This window comes from Pleurodeles waltl, chromosome 5, assembly GCF_031143425.1.
Source record: "Pleurodeles waltl isolate 20211129_DDA chromosome 5, aPleWal1.hap1.20221129, whole genome shotgun sequence".
Classification (NCBI taxonomy): Eukaryota; Metazoa; Chordata; class Amphibia; order Caudata; family Salamandridae; genus Pleurodeles; species Pleurodeles waltl.
This window is the reverse complement of record NC_090444.1, coordinates 513,969,376-513,990,270: the sequence shown is the minus strand read 5'-3', so window position 1 is coordinate 513,990,270 and position 20,895 is coordinate 513,969,376. Positions and strand designations below refer to the sequence as shown.

At 40.9% G+C, this 20,895-nt stretch overlaps 1 protein-coding gene across 6 annotated transcripts in view; it reads right to left on the bottom strand.

Annotated features, from left to right (window-relative positions):
* The window catches only part of REPS1 (RALBP1 associated Eps domain containing 1), a 748,137-nt gene that overhangs the window by 490,015 nt on the left and 237,227 nt on the right, over positions 1-20,895 (bottom strand). For 4 of the 6 annotated variants that reach the window (XM_069234311.1, XM_069234314.1, XM_069234310.1 and 1 more), the window contains exon 5: positions 14,230-14,351. In XM_069234311.1, coding sequence (XP_069090412.1) covers positions 14,230-14,351 — 122 coding nt within the window. The remainder of the gene's footprint in view (positions 1-14,229; positions 14,352-20,895) is intronic. The other 2 variants (XM_069234312.1, XM_069234315.1) reach the window with 1 other exon arrangement.

Genomic DNA, 20,895 nt, shown 5'->3' with positions numbered 1-20,895 from the left:
ACAGAATGGTTTAATCAAGAAAATGCCTACTTTCTAAAAGTGGCATTTTCAAACACACAATCTAAAAACCAACTTCACTAAATTATGTATTTTTAAATTGTGAGTTCAGAGAACCCAAACTCCAGATGTCTATCTGCTCCCTAAGGGAACCTTCACTTTAAAGATATTTAAAGGCAGCCCCCATGTTAACCTATGAGGGAGATAGGCCTTGCAACAGTGAAACCCGAATTTGGCAGTATTTCACTGTTAGGACATATAAAACACACCAGTACATGTCCAACCTTTTAAATACACTGCAGCCTGCTCACGGGGCTACCTAGGGCCTACCTTAGGGGTGCCTTACATGTACCAAATGGGAAGGTTTAGGCCTGGCAAGTGGGTACCCTTGCCAGGTCGAATTGGCAGTTTAAAACTGCACACTCAGACTCTGTGGTAGCAGGTCTGAGCCATGTTTACAGGACTACTTATGTGGGTGGCACAATCAGTGATACAGGCCCACTAGCAGCATTTGATTTAAAAGCCCTGGGCACCTCTAGTGCACTTTACTAGGGACTTACCAGTAAATCAAATATATGTCAATCATGGATAAACCAATCAAAAGTACAATATACACCGAGAGCATATGCACTGTAGCACTGTTTAGCAGTGGTAAAGTGCCCAGAGTCCTAAAGCCAAAAACGGGTCAGAAAAATCAGGAGGAAGGAGGCAAAAATATTAGGGATCGCCCTGCAAAAAGGGCCAGGTGCAACACTAACGAAGACAAGTCACATTTTTGTTTTGATACCTCAGCTAACTAATTCTTCACATAAAATATAAGTGGGGTTGTATCTCTTAGGACCTGCATGTAGCCAAGCACGAAAAAGTGGAAAATATTTTGAATGCTGATAGGATTGCCCTCAAAGCCATAATATCGATATGAGAAGTGTTTTTCTTGGGGGAACGAAACACAAAATATTCAATGTGATGTCCCGAAGCTCAGGATAGAAGCTTCTCCGACCACTCTCACTTAAAGCCATGGAAACATCAAAGGTTCTGCTACTAACAACTATGTAAGTATGCCCAGCACTGTAGAGAAGATGGCAGTGCATGGTGAATGTAAAACAAATCCTTCAAGAAGCAGTGAAAGCGATTCCACTGCTCATATAGGATCCAGGCTGAAGGGGTCTCTTACAGGCAAACGTGCCTGAGGCATCAAATAAATATGTTATGTCATCAGGCCCATGAGCTGTAAAAACATCCTTGTGGTCCAAAAAGAATTTTCAGAGAATTGTCAAACCACTTTTTGAATGCTGAGCAAGCTTCTTAGGAAGATTTAAACGCACTCAGCTGTCAGTGTCCAGAACCGCTCAGAAGACAAAGATTGTGAATGGATACAAACAGGACTTTTAATTCATTTACTAAGAACGCAGGTTCATGTAGAAAGGTAATCGCAGTCCATAAACTTGGCTGCAGCAATTTGGGTCTTGAGCCTTAAGTAGCCAGCTGTCCATGAAAGTGTACACGAGAACACACTGCCAGTGTAAACAGGCCACTGCCATTGCCTTATCATCCCTAAAATCTCTGGGGAAGGATACAAGCAAGGTTGGAAAGGTGGAAAGCAAAGTGACCTCCGACCACAAATCTGAGGAACGTTCTGTGATCACTTGCAATTAGCATGTGCTATTATGTCTCATGAGGGCCTAGATAAATCATCCAATCTTACTTCTGCAGAACCTGAAGTACCTGAAGTACCTGAAATGAAGGGACACTATTGTCAATTTTTCTTTCTTCTGAAATGTGTTTACGACCTTAAATATAATAAGGGGCATACACCACTACTCCCTTTTTCAGGATCAGGAAGCATGTCATAACTTCCCTTTATTCTTTCTGTCAAAGGAACCAACTGTATTGAACCACTAGCAAGGAGAGAGACAAGTTGCTCATCACAGTGATTGTGAGGGTGGGGGAGGATGTTTGTTGGTATATGAGTGGTGGTCTCCTCAGAAAAGCATGGAATAACCTGAAAAAAGTATTTAAAGGACTCACTGGTAAGAAAAAATATTTTCGGCCAGTTCCACAATAAGGCTACCATCTGGGCATTGACCAGTGTACTGTGAATTTGGTGTATCATATTTTTAATGAGGCTTTGAGGTTTGAGGGTGAAGAAAGATAAATCGGAGCATTGAGGCTGTCAGCCTCTCCCTATACCCTTGCCTCTACATGCACAAATTGCTGCTGCTAAGGAAGCAGGTAGCTGACAGGACCTCTACCTCTAAACTTCATGGTACAGCCGATGAAAATTGAGAAGTGATACCCAGGGTCTTCACAGTAGCACAGGTTATATTAAATGCCCTCTAGGGAATAGTATGTTTTCACCCAAGGATGCATGAGAAGTTTGGTCATACAAATAGCTAACAGGATTGTGAAAGCCTCAAATCTGGCTTGGAAAAGCACCCAAAGCAGAAAGATTTACCTGGGCAGCTATACTTCTCCCAAAGGGGCAGATATAATGGCGCAAAAAGGAGCATGTGGGCTTGTGCTTCCAGTGTCTTTTCTCAGGAGCATGACCAAGAAGCGAGTGCAGGATTTAGCTAGCTTTCCCTTCAGCCCCACTTGAGCTGGTAACTCAATATTGTAGAAAAAAGATCCAGATTCAGTTTGGCATCTGGAAAAAAGGCTAATTTTAGGAATTAGTGGGAGCATACATCAATTAGAAACACATTTCTATCCACGTCTTTCTAAGTTATCTGTTATAGAAGTGCTCTAAGATCCTGCTGGATTATTCAATGCCTACCAATTATTAATGAATCTGGCATGATGGGGAAGTTTGCATACAACAAGGCATCCAGGTTAATGTCAAGAGCACCATAATGCTGTGCAAGAACAGCCATATGTCTTTTTCCAACTTGGTAAGACTTCAGAAAGCGTTTCTCTCAGTCAGAGGAGATACAAGCAATTTCTGAAAGATCTTAAGAGAAATTAAGTGATAACTCATCAAGCCACACCATTCTGCAACTTTTTTTTTTTTACTTTATCAACAAAATGTATCATCCTTTCAAATGGAACGCACCATACACTCCTTTACACAGCCGATCTCAATATTTCACAGTTTATAACCCAAACTTCAGAGAAGGCTTTCACCTTATTCTTCATTACTGAACAAAATATACTACAATTTATAACCCCTGACTATATTCCAAAAAGTCATCTACCTTATTCTCCTTAAATGACGCAAGCCAGACTTAGACACTGTCTTGAGATATGCTTCTGTCTTCTCCTGTTCCTTAATATGTATGCTAGTCACCCACCTGGTGTATCCAAAATGAATTCAGCATTATCAGAAAGTTGGCCTTTTGCACTTACTCTTCAAACACAACACTTGGTCTGTGATCAAGTGTCTGGAATATAAATAACTTGTCATCCTTTACATACAAAACAAACTTTTGCAGTACTCTCAGAAATCGGTCTTCTTACGGGGTGTATCTGAGAAGGACTGAACTTAGTTTAAGGACCCTGGGTCTTAGCTCTAACTTAGTGAAGAATCTCCATTATCACAGATAAGTGGCAGAAAATTATCACAGTGCATAGTAAAGTATGATATTGCCTCCTTCTTCTCCTTAGTTCTCAATGAGGTGTTGATAAGGAATGCATTTCACAATAAATTCTCTATTCCTAATGCCCTTCCATTGCTCGCAGACTTGTAGAAGCAGTTTACTGCTATGCCCTCAGAATTCAGCTCCAGGATGTATGTTATAAAAAGTTGCTCAATGTCACTTACTTCCATTCCTTCTAACCCTGTAATCAGTACCTCAACATATGACCAGTCGACACGGTCACATTTTAACTAAATGGGCTTTCATTTTCACCCAGTTGTCATCCATAATGTGATACCTCACTCTGGTTTTCAATTAGACAGGTTGATTTCCTTTTTCGATTCCTGCAATTTCTATAGCAATCTTTTGTTCGATATAAGCCAAGCAGAATTCAGGGAAACTTTCCAGATCATCTTCTGTTGGAGGGCCTACGCCAGACTCTGAATGTGTCACCACACCCTGAACTGTTCAAGTTTTCCAGAGTCCTTGTTGTCTTCCATGTTGATTGTCCCTATGTTCTTCACACTCACACCATTGCTTCAATGCTTTTCAACCTAGCTTTAAGTGCCTGGAGGTTGGTCATTAGGTTATTTCCATTCACACCCAATTTGGGTTAACTGGGAGTAATAGATCTGATTGTTATTGGCCTGAGCACAATTTGGGAAATTCCTCAGTGCATCACGTATCAGCCCAATCCAGAGGCTACCTATCGCAAAGACAAACTGCTTTCTATTTCTAATACAGAGCCATGTGATTGTGAAAGAAGCTAGGGTTACAACTGCTTTAGACACTTTTCCCAGGAAACAATCTGAGGACAAATGACCAAACTAAGGATTTACATGTCTTAAATCAATGCGTAGCTAATTTGCGTGGCAATCTTCTTACATGAACTCACCACCAAACACTCATGCATTGGGGGCACAAATGCATGCAAGAACATGGCTGCAGAAGGATCACTACCAGTGTTACAACTTATTCACAGAAATAGCCTTGAAGGATCCAAACCGAGTGCTGTGGTAGCTTACTCAATACATACACACTCCTGAATACCTCTGAGCTATGCATTTCCTAACAGAGCAAAGAAGATTTTTTGTGCTACATGATCAGCATACCTAAAGCACACTTGTGAGGACCCACCACCCATTTATTATTAAATCAGTCTCTATGCACAACAGTCAGGGCCAAACTAGTCAGTGCAGCACAATGAACCAAGACCCCATATGTAGGCAACAATTTTCAGGGCTCTTGGGACCACCTTACTCCAGGTATTTTTAGACACCATCTCCAGCCCTGAACTTTAAACCTACAAATCACTGATTTCAGATGTGTACGTCAAATTAGTCAGATGGAAGCAAAACAAGACTACAATACCCATTATTCAATAGGCTTTCACACAAGTGCAGCACTGGAGACAGCATCTGTAATAACCTAGAGTGAGGTGTCACCCTATTCATGTGACTGCTGTCGGTGATGGTTTCCACTCTGAGACCTATTTCCTGGGTTCAAGATGGCCACATCTTGCAGCAAGTAGCTTCCCCAAAAACATGCATGTGGGCTTTGACAAAGACAGAGTGTCATAGTTAAGCAGCAATTTTTCAGCAATTCTCACCAGAAGTTAGATGTTCATTTTTTTAAAAATGTTAGGATGACTGATGAGGTTTTGAAGATAAACTATTGGTTTTGTGGCAACAATGGCTGTGGATAACTCAAACAGACCACAGCTTTTGGACTATGTACCGTGGGCCACTTTAGTGCACACAATAGATGCCCCCCCCCAAGGGCCTTACTCAAAGCTAATGTGTTAATCTCTGTTTTGACAGTTTCTACTCTACCAGCACTGTTTTTCTCAAATAATATTTATTTACATTTATTTTTAGTCGTGACAAAATGAAGACACAAATATTTTGTAAACATTAATTTAAGGGCTGTAGCCTGGAGTTCACAATATTTCCTGGCTGAGCCACTGTGGTCCCACTGCCTGCTGGCTTGATTTATTTTCTGGGTTTACAATTACAACCATTTGTAGCTGCAATAATGGAAACTGGAAGTTTTACTGATGCAAAGTTGGCACGGTCGCACCAAATTGTTTCAGAAATTGGCTGTCCAGGTAGGACATGCCAGGTTCCGTGAGAGTTTCAGATAGAAAAATACCATGATGTTAAAAAGAAAGATCTAAAACCCTAAATCCGTTTGACATGGCAGGTCCATTCAAATACACTCTTCGTTGTCAAACTCTACAGGACAGAGGAAATAGACTGGGCTAGGAAACGTATCCCTTTCAGGCAATATTCTGTTTACTTTTACTTCCCACAAGTCATCAAGGGGGGTAACAAAACACTAGCAACCAGGAAGAGGGGACATAGTACTTGGGCGCTCACAGTGAATCCACATAGTAAAAGAAAAACATAGCAGGTAAGGCACGGTGCTCCTGGCAAGAGGATCTTCCCTTGTCCTCTAGAGTTTCCGAGGAAACTGAACATAGATAAGTCGAAAGTCAGGGCACTCATGAGTCAGAAACAATTTTGTTAAAGGTGTTTAGAGTCCATATTGTACTAGTAAAGAATTACGTTGTAAGACCGGGAATCATGAGAACAGGAACCTTCCATTTATTCTTGAAAGATAAGTTACATCACAGTGATAGGAAACAATCCTTAAGGTCAGCACATATGTGACCATAACAGCCGATAGGTGGTCATGTAGCAACAAACGCCAACACGTGTTTCGTCTTATGAGAGATAAGTCTCAAAGACTTCATCAGGGCTGGAATAAACAAAAATAATGTCTAAAATACGTGGTATAGTAACTTCTGATTCATTAAATACAATGAGTGACAACAAGTCACTCCCACCGTGATGTTTGTGTCATTGAAAACCATGCAATACGTGACATCTGTGATATACGCAAAGAGAAAGAAAAAGAAAAGTTTATTTTGTTGTCAAGAGAGAATCATACTATGTGTAAAAGAGAAAGGAAAAAGGAGGTCACTTTTTATGGAAGTGCAATACATCGAGAACACTGCTAGTAACATCAAGAATAAAAACAAAGGCTAATACAGCCTAAAGGTTGTGTGTCATAGTTGGTGCACGTCCTCAATTTTAAATTAGAAGAGAAGTGAGAACACTCACATGATCCAGAATACCATGGGTCGGTATGAAGATAGAGAATTAAGGTCAAAGAGGTGGTCATAACAATAATACTTAAACTAAGCCTGTGTGTCGAAATCACTGTATTTCATAGGCTTTGGATGCCTTGTGATGTGAAAATATGCATCCTTAAAATCCAAAGTTGTCAAGCAATGTGTCCTCCACAGCACTGAACTTAAGACTTAAAATGTTGTCATCTTGAATCTTTAGGATTTTAAATGGTAATTCAGATTAGTATAGCTCTCATAGCCTCATCTTCTCCACGAATTACAAATCACTCTTAATTAAGGGTACTTTTATGGATCACTTGAGTAACAGACTAATACGTCTGATTATGATAGCGTGTGCTCGGATCTAATTTCTTTTTTGTGGGCTATACATTTGGCAGCATTGGTAGTAGTTAATACCAAAATCCATCTATGATCATTGCTAACATCCACATGCCTCAAGTGTCTGCCTCCAGTGTTTGGGAGTAATACCAATACTGACAATCGGGCAGGTCTTGGGAGATGAGCACAGACTCACTTTCAGCTAGGTGTGAGCCTCTTACGCTCATTTCTCTTTCCCTGTCATAAAAGACCACCTCCAACTGTTTGTTGAGTGCTACCATGGCGTAATAGCTTGCTGTCTACCTTGTTGTGTGTATTCTTGTTGCAAATAATGTTATCTTGGTTGTGGTCTCCTTTGCAAAGGAACTACTCTTACACAAGATCCTCTCTTCTGTACAGTGCCCATCTTAATTGTCACTTAATTGTTCTCCAAGGATACATACACTCAGTGCATATTTAGTGGTGCAGCAATCAGCACAGCTTGAACCTATGGTTACACTCTGTGGCCTGGTACCATGTACGCCTTCTCTCAAAACCCAAACCATTCTACGTGCCATACCTTGGTCATCTGGAATGGATTTGAGATATGCTGTTACCTCATCATACTCTATGAAAGCTAGTACTTGTTCTCTGTAGAGTTACATTAACTTCTCTGTTGTCTCCCATTGTGGATGAACGTTTCTTCCTCAGTAAAACAGTGAAGTTTGACATCTTCCATTTTGTGACTACTGCTCTCTACATCTTCTTCACTACAGGTCCAAGTGTCTTAGTTTTGCTGTAAGGTGACTCTGAAGTTCATGTTTGAGACCTTTTAATAGCTTTTGCTACAAATACAATGGACTAGGTCTTATATAAATAGGTTCCTTAAGTGGACTCTTATACTATTGTTTTTATTCAAGGCATAATTGCTTTGACGCAGATGAAGCTTTACATTTTTCTATGGCCTGCTGGTTCATGCTTGGCAGGAACTAACTTCTCTTCTGGTTAACGCATAGTTTCGGATTGCTCTTCCTCCATCTGAATCCTTCATATGTAAGCAGCCCCTTTAAACTTGCATGGTGTCTAGACCTATCATTAAAAGGTAAAGCTCTAATTCAATACAAATCTACATAAAGTTGTAGAGAATGCACATGGATATCAGTCAACATTTTTTATTCTTCTCTAGATCTTCCTCTTGCAGAACTCCTGGATCTAATGTTTCACATGTGCACTACCTTTTCACCTTTACCAAGTAGCTGTACAGTGTGGCAAACCTAGTGGTGGATAGGATTTGCAGTGTACTTTCTGATTGGTGCTTTCATATTTCTCTCTTATGCTTTACATTTTTCAGGATCACATAACGCCACAATTTGTTCTTTTGAAGCTTTGTGGCAGCTGTACTTTTTGGGTGACGCAGCCTTACTTTGTTTATTTCCCATGCTGAAAGCGTCAGCACCTCATTAGAAGTGTCCCATAATCAATCCAGTTAGTTCCCTGCACTGTGTTTAATGTTACCGGAGCACCAGCAATTCCAGAAGAAGAGGAATACCAGGAATCACAAGTTATTTGAGGATAACATGCAGAAAGAGGATTTATTGTGCCTATTTGTAGAGGTCCACACATGCAACAGGTGAAATCTTTGGATGCAATACCCTTTAGAAGTGGTGTTTCCTGTGGAACTCAATTCCGATAAGCCGCTCATAATGAAAGCCTATGTGGCAGTTTCAACCTCTATGGATGGTTTTTTAGAGTGCTTTCAATATCAGTTTATGGAAATTTTTAAAAGGTGTATATCGTTTTCTTTATTTTTTCACATTCAATATTCTAAATGGAGAACACACTAAAGAATCTGTCTCTTCCAAAGGTTTTTTTTTTATAACATCATTGGCTTTTTGATTAAAATAGCCACAGCAGAAAAAGTTCACTGTCCAGAATAACAAGCTACAATACAGTTCTGATCCCCCCCAAACAAAACAAGGGTAGCTGAGCAAAGTATGGTATGTTGACTAGCCCTGTCACATTGTCCTTCGTGGTGCCCTCCCTAGCACCGTGCGTCTACCCTCACACTCCATCCCTTCCCCTAGCACTGCATCTCCCACACTCCCTTAATTTGATCCATAGTACTTCTGGATCTAGAAACTAGGATCATTCTCTGTGTTTCTCCACTGTAATACCTCAGTAGCAGGCCCAGTCTCCCCAGATCGCCCCATGTTTCTGGAGGTAGCCCTTGGCTGTGTAAATCAGCCTTTCAAGGGTCATGCATCTGTCCAGTCCTGCCTTCCATTCCTCCAGTGGCGGGGCCGTCGCTGACTGCCAATGCCTGACTATGTATGTCTCTTTTGATAATCACCAGTCCTATCCATCAGAGGCCCCTTTAATACCTATTGCCCTCAATATCATCAGAAATGGGTAGCAGTGGTAGTCTAGGATCATGAGCCAGTGGCTAACCCAGGACTCTGCCTAGAAAAGTAAACACTCCCACCCAGAAGGAATTAAGGGCTGGGCAGCCCCAGACCGTGTGAAGAAAACTCCTGTGGTATAGCGACTAACACAGACACAGCAATTTGGGGATCACTCCCATGTGCCATAGTCTGGGGAGTGTTAGGTAGGCTCTATGCAGGTATGGCTGCGTCTCTAGGAGAGCTGAGGGCTTCCTGCCAGTGATCATCAGTCTGGTGGAAATCATTCATCCAGGCAGCTCATAATTGATGGAAGGGGGGGGGAGGTTCTGACCAGTGACTTGTATATAAAGGAACGTTTGTAGTGGAGAGGAGCACTGAGTAACACGTGCTTCCAAGGGGCTAAATTCTCAAAGCTCCGTCAGCTCAGAGGAGTAGAGCAGTAGTGCATGTCCGATTTGCAGTTATCAGGAACTTTGGGTTTTGTGGAGTTCGTATTATATTTGTAGGTTCTTGAAGTACTTAATGTTGTCCCTGTCATGATGTGTCCTAGGGTAGAGATATCAATAAGTTCCCACTCTGAATCCGGACAGACCTGTCACCTGTAGCAGACACCACACGTTCCACTGCAGGGTTTCCCCAGGGAGTGCCTTGTGCCAGCCCAGGTCATGTAGCTCATCTCCCCCAACCTGGTAGACCACACTTTCTGCTGGAAGAAGTGTTGAAGGGTAATGGGTGATGAGGTTTGCCCACATGGTCTGTCTCTCTGAGGTGTAGGGCAGGGTGTCCTCACCCCGAACCACCACCCATTCAGCACCACTAAATGTGCTGCTCTATAGTATTAGAGAATATCTGGTGTAGCCATGCCGCTGTCAAAAGTTGACTTGTGGCATTTAGTAAGCGCGATTCCAGGAGGTCGTTGGTTCCAAAGAAATCACCTCATTAACGCTCATGACTGGGCAGGGGTCATTTTGTAGCCGGTATGATAGGTGGAAGAGTCCAATCATTTTGTATACTACTGATCTGCTCAGTAGTGTCCTACTATCTTCTGTAATGTAGACTCCTGAATATCAAAAGCCTTCTGTAGGCAATATCAGGTCAGTGGCCAAAGTTGGTGGCTGGGATCGACCTCCCATCAGATTTACAGAGGATATGTTGACAATTTGCAATCAGGAATATTCTCCTAAAATCTGCAGGATCCAGAGAACACCCAGACCCGACTGGGCAGGTCTGATACATAGTAAGCACATCATCTGCATACAATGAGATCTTGTCTGAAATTCCAGGTCCCCATTCGATGACTTGCATCTATGCATCTACTCGTACATTCTCTGTAAGAGGCTCGATGGCCAGCATAAAGAGTAACAGAGTGTGTGCACCCCTGCTGTGTTCTCCGTCGTAGGGGGAAGGATGGTGGTGAGGAGTACAAAAAGACAGGGCCATTCCACTGAGTCGAGTGCCTTCCAGAAATCGACCAGGAGCAATACCTTCTCCTCTATCTAACATGGAATACCATCTAGAAGTCCACTCCACATAATGGAGAGAAAGAGGTTAGTGAGGAATCTATACCAGAAAGAGTGTTACCAAAGCTAAGTAAAGTGTTCTTCTGACAGATACTTCTCATCACAGATTACTCACCTTTTGGCTAGATATCTTATTAGGATATACATCTCTTTACATCTGGGATAAAATTGGTGGCTGACAGACCCAACTAACCAACATGAAATGATAAAAATCAGGAGTATTTTTCAGTGAAAAACTCTAGTCGCTGGTTTCTTATATTTAAAAATTGGTGAACTGGGTCTCAGCAGCGTTTCCTATGAAAGGAGCAGTTTGTTTCACAGGCTCCAAATGACTTACAGCTGCCATTCAAAAAAGTGGTGTGGGTGTGCGGTGGGGGTTGTGTGTGGGGACAGAACTCTTATTGGAGAAAGAAAAAGACCAGGTGAGTTGAGTCTCAAAAGAGTCTCCTTAATCCTTGGACGCACAGTAGTCAGATTACACATGATAACACAACGGAATTCAATTTTTAGTATTTAAAAGAGTGGTATAATTTATTTCCTGAAGCTGTAGTTACTTAACTGGGACTGGGCATCATTTGGTGAAATAGTACTGAAAATGTATCTATCGTTTTGCAAAATCTACTTTTTCCACATACATCTGAGATCATGGACAAATAAAATGCTTGCAGACAAACGATATTAAGCTATGTTATTTGTATTTGCATAGAGCACTCGGACACTGGTCTGACTTTGCTGAGTTTCTGGCAGTCTGGGAGCGATTTTCCAAATGTTTCCAATTTTTCCGTCACAGACTGGACTCTGGTATGGCTGAGCTGTCAGTATTGTGAGTGGATGTGTTTCTGTAAACATAGCTGACGAATCAAAACAGCATATTGTTAAACCCCACTCACAAAAACGATTTTGATTTGACTAGGATACTTTTCACCTATGAAAGCTTATTTTTCCACTGAATCATGCACATTTATTGGTTCTAATGTGTATGTTTCCTGATGTTTTGATGATTATGCCTTAGATTATACAATGTGTAGGTCATGTTACATTGTATTGAAATGTGGTAATCAGTCTCCGTAGTGCTTTAAATTACGGAAGGCTTGTTTTACAATTATTTATATACACAAATTATAATGTGTGCTTTCTTGCTGTCCCCAAGGTGGCCCCATAGTTTTGCATTATGCCACTGGCAGCATTTTATCCTTCAAACCAAAGCCCTTCCAGCACTTTCTTTAGATATGTTTATCCTGTTGATCCTCTAACAGTTATATATTGCCTGAAAACATACACTCAAACATCAAGAGTGCAAAACAATGTGCCTTGTTAGTTGGTAAAAATCTGCCTCTGGGGCAGCTCTCCTTTGTAAATGTTATTTACATAGTCTCCCTTGATCTTCACTCGAAGTAGGAAATTCTTTTCCGATATGATAGTCTTTGGATCGCCTCCTTTCCTCATTTTCAGCACCAGTTGAAAATATTCATTTTCTAGAATTTTTTTTTTTTTTTTTTGTTGTAATTTAGGATTGTTTATTACGTTATGTTCAATTGGTTTTAAAACTATATAATTATAATCGTTCAGTATACTGGTTTTATAGGCTTCTTAAATGTCGAACTATGGATGAACATAAAAAAAAAACTCAAGCTAGAGAAATCTGGTAATTAAATTAATAAGAGAAACCTGTGTTAGAGAAGCTGGGAAGTGGATGTTGTTTTTATTACCAATTGTTGTCGGGGAAACGGAACGGTTGATTCAATTTCTGAAATTTAAATATAAACCAAATGGTAATGACAGCTAGACCAGAATGAGAGCTTGAAACATTCTCCAGTCAATTAACAGAATGATTTCAGGAGTTTTTTTGACAAGTCAGTTTTGAATGGTTTGCTATATAAGGTATTCATTCATAGTGTTGTGACAAAGAAGACTATTGTGGGCTTTGTTGACTTAAGATAACTGCTTAACTAAAGGGAGAGAGGAGCTGGGGGTAAAATGCATAAGTGAAAACTGTGAGGAAATGTGTTGGTGTTTCCTAAGTTGTTTTGGGAGTCTGATATGTTCAGCAAATGGTTAATTTCAGATTTACTGGGCTCTGCTTAGAATATATAATCCAGCCACGAGATTAGGATTTGAGTTAGGTGTGTAAATTTCAGTCTGGGGCTTGAAAGCATACATTTGGAAGTGTAAAAGCAAAACGTTTCACAGGGAGCATTTGAGCAGATGTATTTAATGAGCTAAGCTTAAAGACCAACTAACCATATCAAATATAGATAGTTCAAGCTACTGAAGCAGCCAGCTTGAGTAGTTAAAAAAAAAAAAAAAAAAAACAATGGTTCACGTCCTTTTCATATTGACCAAAATGCACAGATTGTGTGTGCTGTGATTATAACCAAAAATAGATACTTAAAAGTCTTGAAATTAAAACATAAGCCCTCTGTTGACCGATGGTTAGCTGATCATGAATTGTTTTGTTCAATATATAGAATACACTGTTGACAAACTTCACTCTATAATGTATACTTCTAATAACTGGGTCATTTGACCTTTTTGGCAGTGCTTGTGCACAGTTTTTCATATATTGTGTTTGTTTGAAATTTAAAGAACAGTTATCACTGTTTTCTCGTGGAAGTATCTGTACTTTTAATGTTTTCATTTAGGAGATCTACTGGTAGCAGGTAGGAGACAGTACAGAGATATATTCATGTTTGTTGCACTCTTTGAATAAACATACGTTTGCTGATGAGCTCTTCTGTGGCATTTTCTTGTGCAGATTTATTTACAAAATAACTCTAAGCACAACAAAGCCTTTGGAAGAGTTCAAGTATATGTTATTGAAAGTGCCCAAAAATGTGAAGACTGTTAAGGGATCCTTCTTCCCTGGTGTGAAAGTCGTGCAGCAATGTGGAGAACGGAGACAAGGGGCATAAGAAACTTGTAGTTATGCCTCTTAAATGAAGAGCTATGAAATCACTTCAAGAATACAGCCAGGCACCTGTGTAGAGCATATCACATAATTTACATATATACATGCAACATGCAGTACATAACAAGACACATTTAACAGGATCAGAAACCAAATAACATGCAAACTAAAGATTTATAATGCCATGCTCTCATTTAAAACAAATAGTATAAATTGTTGTTGAAGGCCAAACCACCGCAGATAAAGAAACATGCTATGAATAACAAAAGAATCTGCAGGAATTAGTAATAAATTCCTAATTGTGAGCCTATGAAAGAATGTAAAAATGAAGATGTGGAAATGAAGCAAACCAAATGCAACTAATAAAATGTCACACCTGGACAGAGGCAGGATGCATGGCTAAATGAGCACTGCTTGGTGGAGTATCTGCAAAACTGACCCAAGTTTCTAGATGAGGAGTTGGAGAATGAGCAGGCCAGATCCCTTCACCAGCAGCACCTGTAAACAAAGACCACCATAAACAATATTTTTTAAAAAGTGAATGAGTAAAAAACAATGTTAACATTTAGCTACCTTTCTTTTTACTAAATATTACATACACCTAAACTAGCATTACAAGACTGAAAAACACAAAATGGATTTTCATTTGCATAGACTACTGGTACAAGCAAACAGAAAAATCGTGCACAGAAATCCAAAGCACTGCTCTTTATTTTAGTGTAGGGATGAACTAGGACAGCCTTTGTGATTCAATTTTCCTTATTTGAAGAAAATGAAAATAATAAGCAAAATAGTTAGCTGGTGTTATAGCAAAGTATTTTAATAATCAAAATGAGACAAATGCAAGACAGGACGGACAAACGTTTCAGATGTTGTTAATGCATGTGAGATATTACTGCAAACCTTTACGATCGGCTTTCAATAAGTTTGTGGATCAGACCACAAATGTACTACCAGATTATAATGGAAATTCTACTTATACTGGTATGCTCAGTCGTAACTGTGAGGTTGAAGGCCAGAGTTAAGGGAAGTGTGAAATAGTCATCCCTTATCAATTCATAACAATAAAATATTTGATTAACTAGTGCTCTCATTTAGTTTGCAGCTAGCTGTTTAAAAAACAAATGTTGGAGACTCACTAAACATTATAAAACTCCTATTAAGCAGCCAAAAACTTAAAATGGTATCAAAACTGGCCTGGGGGTACTCCAGACAGACACCCAATAATCTACTGAGTAATCGGAGAAACATTCAGCGTTTTTACCCCATGAGAGAAAGTTCAACATTTCTAACAAGATGCTCTTCACTTCCCTCATTGGTACTGTGACACCACTGAGGCTTTTCATCACGTTGCTCAGACACAAGCCTGGTACTGCAAAGTTTGACTAAAATAGATTTTTCCTCTCTGTGTTTATCAAAGTTCTTGTAAGTATGAAAGCAGATTAACTGGTATTTTGTATAAACTTCAAAATGTCTGACTGTGTTCCAGGTGACCCTTTACTCACCCCTTCTCATAATTAATTAGTGAAATCTTAGGTTTAAAGTCTTGCTTCAGTGAAAATAGCTGAAACAATACAATCAAAATCGTTCTATAGCAAATGTGTTGAAATAATGATGAAAGCAAAAACAAGATACAGTTGTGTGTTAGAAATTAAAAAGTATACTTTCATTTGTACTAAAAAGTAGTTTCAAATGATTAGGTCAGACAGGGCACTTGGCACAAAAACTAAAATGTTTCTATTACTTGAATTAAAGAGTAAGGGTTGCTTGGGTGGCCGGGTGTATTTTAGATTGATTGGGGCAATGAATATGCTTGCCCTTTGGGAACTAAATGAATGGCTTTTGTATTTTTAGGGGATGGTGAAGTGACTGGTATTGTTTTACAAATAGCATCATTTGCTATCTTAAGTGGGATTCTTCCCTCCTCCCCCAAGATTTCAAATCAAACGTATTAACTAACCATTTAAAACAAAAAAAACAGCTCTTAATGTGCACTACCTCAAGAACTGATCTTTTTAGCATTTTGCCAGGTTCCATGAAACTATCACTAACAATCTTAAAATAATTCTGACTACCTACACTCTGAGAGAAGGGGTGTCATGAATAGAGCAAAGAAGAAGGGTGAAAGGACAGCACAACAAAACCAAAGATGCACTTTCTCTTTCTTCTACAGCACTTGACCAGTGCACCAGCAGTTTGTGGGATAGGTCATATCAGACTAACAGTGACAGCTGGTAGGCCAGAAATCCACCTCCTCTGTTGTTACACCACCTTTCTGAAACATCATCTTGCTGCCAAGAAAGCCCATAGCAGAGCTCAGTAATGTAAGGAAATGGATCTTGCCTTAACTGGTTACTGGGTTGAGCTGGGTACTAAATGGACACTCATCAAATGTTTTTGATACTGGTGAGTTTTTCCTTCTTATCGTGCTGCAAGGGTCAGGATAGGGAAAATCCAAATTGAAGTATCTGAATTTTAGGGGAAAATATTTGTATTCAAATTTTCCATCTTTACCCCTACCTTTACCCACAACTACCCAGACAACAAGGAGGCAATGCTACAAGCATTCTAATATTCCCCCTCCATTATAGTGACTGCCAATAATCAAGGCATGCACAACATTTTATGGGCTACACCATTCAAGATGTTTAACAAAACAGCACACCCAGGACTCTCAAATGGAAAGGACGATTCAAGACTATAATAACTAAATTGACAGATCTTCAAATCAATTATTTATATCACTGCAGGAACTTGAGGACAGCTAATCCAAGCATTTAATTGACTGCCTTTAAAACCTACTCTCAAAACCTCCCCAATTACATGCAATTTAATAGTAAATTCATGAGACTTTCTTGTACAACATACCCTGCAAAATGTTTCAGAATGTTTCCCCGTCCGACACCTGCAGCTTTTCTAGCATTTGGTATCAATACACAAAGATTTACCCCTTTTACGTTTTTAATCATATTATGGGTCCTCTCATTTGGCCACATATAGCATCTCTGACTTCATAACCTGATGCACAGTTCCCATTGTTTTTGTCCTGGTGTTTACATGGGGCAAGGCTATCAGGATTATAAGTAAAAAAAAAAAAAAAAAAAATGAATATTAGGGCTCATTTCATTTCCTTTTAAAAAAAGAATAGTACATGCTTGAATGGCACCTTCTCTATTTAAACGGTGCAGAGGCCAGTGTTGTATAAGTAGATATCTATAATATTCCAACTCGGGTAATTGAAGTCTCTCTCCATCTTCCCAAATGATTTAACCTGCCCCTCACAGAATAATGACACTAGCATCAAGCTTTTAGTAAGTTTACTCCAGGCCTGCAAGCCTATAGTTTCCTGCCCAGGGGTAAAGTGAGGATTGTCACAAAAACGTTTGTGTGGGAATGGGAAAGGAGTAAAGCCGTCTCCTATGCTTACAGCAGCCCATAAGCTTACCATCACCCTTGTCACTGGCAAGGTACATATACCTGCTACATTTCTTTGCAAAACATCGAACTAACCAAAGGGGAGAATCCGCTGTTATACAATCCAATAAACACCACTGTTTGTCCATCCCGACCACAAAGCATACCAGGGATGTCTGGAAATAGAACAGAAGGTTAGGAGTAGCCATGTTTTGAACCAAAGTAAGCAGAACAAGTTACCTATGCTCTCTAATGCTCTGTCTGGTGGATAATCTCTCTAACTGCAAATTCCTTACCTCAAGAATATCCCCCGACTGGATCTGCCATGTGGCTCGGCGGTGACTTTAAACCATACGGGAAGTGACAGCAGAGCCAAATGTAGCATCACACTGTTGCCAGTTTCTTAATCATTCCTACTGGCCTTCCCTAGTGTTTAAAAAAATAACTGTCAATGACAGAATGCAATTTCCTACCAAGGCACCAGTTGAATCAATGCCCCAAAAGTGAGAGCTGGGAGGGCAGTACAGAATTTGCAGTCACAGTACTCATCAGTGGAAGTGTTACTGAAGGTAAGTAACTTGTCCTGATGGACATTTCAAACCAGCAATTCCTCACCTTAAGAACAGATACCACAGCAGTACCTTACAACGGTAGAGGGTGTTGGGAGTGGAATCAGACTTAAAAGTCCAACAGTACAGAGAAGGTGAACATATGCACCAGTGCTCATATTGCAGCCTGATCATTGTGATGCTTTTGGCCCTCGGAGTGTAGGCCGGACAGCCATCAGGGGTTATTTCTTGGCCAGTGTATAGCGGCCTTTGATACAGGGGCCTATCCACCTCAACAAGGTCCTCTTTTGCACTACCTTCCCTTTCTTTCCCCAGAAACAAAAAAACGAATAATACAGGTAATGGTTGTGTGGTCGATGTAAAAGCTTGCAGCCTTCTTAGGATCCAGCTGAATGAATCTCTCACCTTCCGATGGGTGAAGCAGAGCAAAACACAAAAAGCACAAACTGGCAACATGAGCAATCAGCCAACGAGTAGGGAATTCACAACCTTTGGGTAAGAAGGAGACCCCAGTCATCTCTACCAATTTGCCTGAAAAGAAGGCAGGGTAGGGCAGGCGCACCAAAGCAGCCTGTAATTCACTCACTCAACATGCTGATAAGCTTACAATGAGGAAGATGTTCCTTACAGCAAAAAAGTAAAACAAAAACTATACACTGATTTATACATGTATGTCAGGAACACTAAAACCAAATACAGAACTCACTGCGCCATGACAGCTTAAGGAGAAACATTTGAGTCAACATTTTATGAAACGCATGACAACCGAAGATTTAAACAGTTGATAAGGCAAACACAGAAAAACAAAAAAGGGCCCAAAAATAACCTTCATCATGCCCACCCCAGGTCCTTACTGGGCGGGCTAATGAACAAGTACATGTGAAAACCGGACAAGTAATTCCTTTGGGCCCCGCACCAGGTAACACATTTGGGCCAGCATGGATGGACATCAACCAACTTGGTCGGCAAGTCAAAAGCATTCATTTGCTGCTACTCAATCTCCATGCATGGAGGTGTAGATTGTGGAGACTCAGGTGAAGGACCCTGCCCTGTTGCTGAGACAGGGGAGTCCACCCGAATTGGTAGCCTGATCGGTGGGCAAATTCTAATGGTCAGGAGTTTGGGGTACCACACTAACCTAGCCTAGTCGAGGGCAATTAAGATGTCTTGCGTCCTCTCTGTCCCTTTCTTCGTCTAAATAGGGACAGGAGATGTAGTGTTCCAAATGCAAATTGCTCCTTGTTCTACCGCAACTGGAACAAGACCCTAAGCAAATGTCTTGGCGGAAACTCCAATGACAAAATTGTTCAAACTGCACATTCTAAACGCTGTTGAATAGATCTACCCAGAGCAAATCACATTGACTAATATGCCTCTTATAACCTCGGGATGGAGAGGGCATTCAAAATTCACCAGCAGATATCTGCTTAGCTAGTCTTGCTCTGACATTCAGAGACCCTGGCAGATTTTCTCCTGGTCCAGCCACTTCACAAGATGTAGGGTCTCTTGGCGCTGGGCCCAGGAAAACACACAGCCCTGCTGATTGCAGTACTACATGGCAGCTGTGTTGCCCGCAAGGCCCTGCACCAGACTCCTCTTAATGGACAGCTGCCAGGGCCAAAGCTTCAAAAGGTTCTTGTGGAGTTGGCCCTCCACCACAGATCGCCTCTACCAGGTGACCCAACCCAGCAATGAGGCATCAGTCACAAGTGTGTAGCATCGGAGGGGATGGGACAGCGGCTAGTGTTTGCCTCCCACCACATAAGATCTTGAGCTGTCTCCTTTGAGAGTTGAATGGAGTCTGAGAGGTAGACCTTGAGCTGGGTCCGGTGAAACCGGAGGCTTCACTGCACGGACTGCATCTGCCATCTGGAATTGAGGACAAGGAGGATGCGAGAGAGCAGGAGTCCAAGAAGCATCAGAGCCAACCTCACCAAGCCCACGGATTGAGTTTGAAATATCAGGCTTATATCCTGAATGTCCCTGACATGCTGCAGCAATGGAAAGGCCTTGAATGTCACCGGGTTAAGAACAACCTCAAAGAAGGGAATCATCTCTGTGGGGCACAGGTTGGACTTTGTTGATGAAAGTCAGGAGCTTGGTTGTCGTTAGGAGATGGTCTAAGACTGACTGTGGTAAGCCTGTTTTTAGCAAGAAGTTATGAAGGTAAAGAGACTGTATGTATCCTGGACTTCCAAAGATTGGCCATAACTTTTGTGGACGTCCAAAGGGCTGAGCAAAGGCCGTAATGTAAGCACTGTAGATTTAAATTATTTCTGACCCACCAAACCTAGCTAATGCTAGTGGGACTGCAAGATGTGCACACAGAATTATGCATCTTGCAAATCCATGGAGACCATGCAGTTTCCTGGGTCCCTGTCTAGAAGGAACAGAGCTTATGTGAGCACTCTGTACCTTTCCTTCCAGAAAATAGTATTCAATTACCAGATCGTAGATGGGTCAGAGCTCTCTGTCCTTCTTTGAAACGAGGAAGTAGCATTATCCAAGTCGAGTACACACTCAATGGCACCTTTACATGCATCAGCATTGTGAAGTGCTCATCCAAAAGTTGTTTTGGAACCTTTGAACAAATTTAAGACCCACCCTCCAGATGTGATGAGCTCCAGCCAGTTAGGAAATGCTGAATTCGGCCTCCAACCACCCAGTGATAGGCATGGATATATGGGGGTCAACTAAAGCAATTTGCCAGGTGCTGCAGTAGAGGAGGAAGAGTTGAAGGGTTGCTGCTCCTGTTGGTGTGAATGGCTTTAGCTGCTGCCATCTTCTCGGTTTTGAAAGGCCTGGGTGAGTTGTTACAGTACCAGTTAGATAGGATGGTGTGGTCCCAAAGCTATCCCCCCATAGCAGCCTCTAATCATCCTGTACTGGTGTAGGAACTGCTTAGCTGGTGATACCCTCAAGACCTTATTTGTGCCATGGCTTTATTTGAAGAATTCAAGCACCTTATCAGCATTATTAGCCTTACCACCAAATAGTGTGTAGCCATTAAAAGGCATCTCCATTAAGGACCTTTGCAAGTACCATAAAAACCTAGCTAA